Genomic DNA, 1592 nt, shown 5'->3' on the forward strand with positions numbered 1-1592 from the left:
TACCATTACTCTCCCCCCTAGGGAAAAGAAGAGAGAATGGAATTAAAATTTCTAATCACCACCACAGGAATTGAGAGAAACGCTAGCATACGTGTCATCATGCATGATAAAACATGTCGAATAAGGATATGACGACCTCCCTAAGACAGCAACCTTATCTTCCAACTCACCACCTTATTTCGAATTTTTGAGACCAACGATTCCAACATTCTAGCAGTAAGGCAATCAGATCTCAAAGGTGCTCCAAGGTACTTCATCGGAAAATTTCATTCTGCAAAACTCATCAATCGTAATAGCCCCATTCTTCTAGAAATTTTGATATTATTGCACAAAAACATCAACTTTCATACAAATCCAACGTTTTCAAAAACATTTTCAAGGATCTGCTTTCTTCGTAGTAAAAACAAACAAATTATCTGCATATAACAAATGAGAGATTAAAGGAGCTCTCATCGAAAGATAAAAATTTCCAATCGTGCCTTCGAATCCACTCATCTATAATTAATTACTCTTTGCATCACATCATAATATTATCTTTTCAAAATCACCCACCACACTTCATTTAAAAAAAATTAACATTAGGCAAACTAAAATCAAAATTAAATTAAATTATTATTTTGAAAGAAAACACCACCAACACAAACCATGAAATCGCCCACAAACCCCATCAATGATACAAAGTCTCAATTAAATAACAGAGAGACATAAAAATATTGGAATTAATTATTAAAGAACACAACCAGCCATCGATCAGTAGTGTAAAACCATAACATTGAATTCCACGACGGCGTCGCCGGTGGTCAGATTCCGGTAATACGTCTTCGCGGTGGCGAACCCGCGCGCGAACCGGAAAACGCCGGTGCCGCCGACAACGGGCATCTCGCGGAGCGGGGTCATGACGACGTTGCGGCCGACGACGGCGAGGGTGCTGCCGTTGTACTTGCCGTCGGTGAAGAAGAGGTTCATGGTCATGAGGAGGCCCAGTTGGTCGATTCCGGTGGAGCCGTAGATGCCCTGGGCCCGGCCGACGAGCTCGGAAGAGGGCTCGGGGCCCACCGTGAGGGGGTCGTCGAACATCATGATGAGGCCGAACAAGGTGACGGACTTGTCGGTGATGGTTGACTGAGCCACCTTCACGGCGGTTTGGTTTTCGCCGCTGACGATGTCATGGAAATAGAAGTGGAGGTTGCTCGCCTTGAGCTTCGCGTACCGGAGCTTGCTGGCCCATGCGTTTGCTTCTTTCTGTTCATAATTAATACTGGTGCTGTGAACAAAGGGCATGACCGCCATTGCGAAAGAGAGGAGAAGCGTTAATGGAACCAGAGCTGCCTTCTCCATCTCTCTCTCTCTCTCTCCATATATATATATATATGGATGCATGTTTTTATGGTTGTGTTTTCCACCGTCGAAGAGACAATTACAGCTTAAGCAGATTCACATATGAGGAAGGGCGAAATAATTAGGTCAACAATGCATGGATGGTGGGAGCTAGCACTTTACTATCAGTAGTTTCAAAGCCGTGTTTTCAGATTAATTGTATATTTAGGTCTTTTGGGATTCAGCTGTGTTAGTATGAGATCAAACATTTGATT

The 1592-nt window shown here is 43.2% G+C and overlaps 1 protein-coding gene across 1 annotated transcript; it reads right to left on the minus strand.

Moving 5' to 3' along the window:
• Positions 1–750: 750 nt before the first annotated feature.
• Positions 751–1290, minus strand: LOC131155108 (dirigent protein 23-like). Its single transcript, XM_058108036.1, has one exon. The coding sequence runs from the start codon at positions 1288–1290 to the stop codon at positions 751–753; it is 540 nt and encodes a 179-aa protein (XP_057964019.1).
• Positions 1291–1592: the final 302 nt, after the last annotated feature.

The sequence above is a fragment of the Malania oleifera genome, chromosome 5 (assembly GCF_029873635.1).
Source record: "Malania oleifera isolate guangnan ecotype guangnan chromosome 5, ASM2987363v1, whole genome shotgun sequence".
Lineage (NCBI taxonomy): Eukaryota > Viridiplantae > Streptophyta > Magnoliopsida > Santalales > Ximeniaceae > Malania > Malania oleifera.

What these genes read in the sequence shown, in the direction of transcription:
- LOC131155108 (XM_058108036.1), bottom strand. Translation starts at nt 1,290, where the DNA reads ATGGCGGTCATGCCCTTTGTTCACAGCACCAGTATTAATTATGAACAG.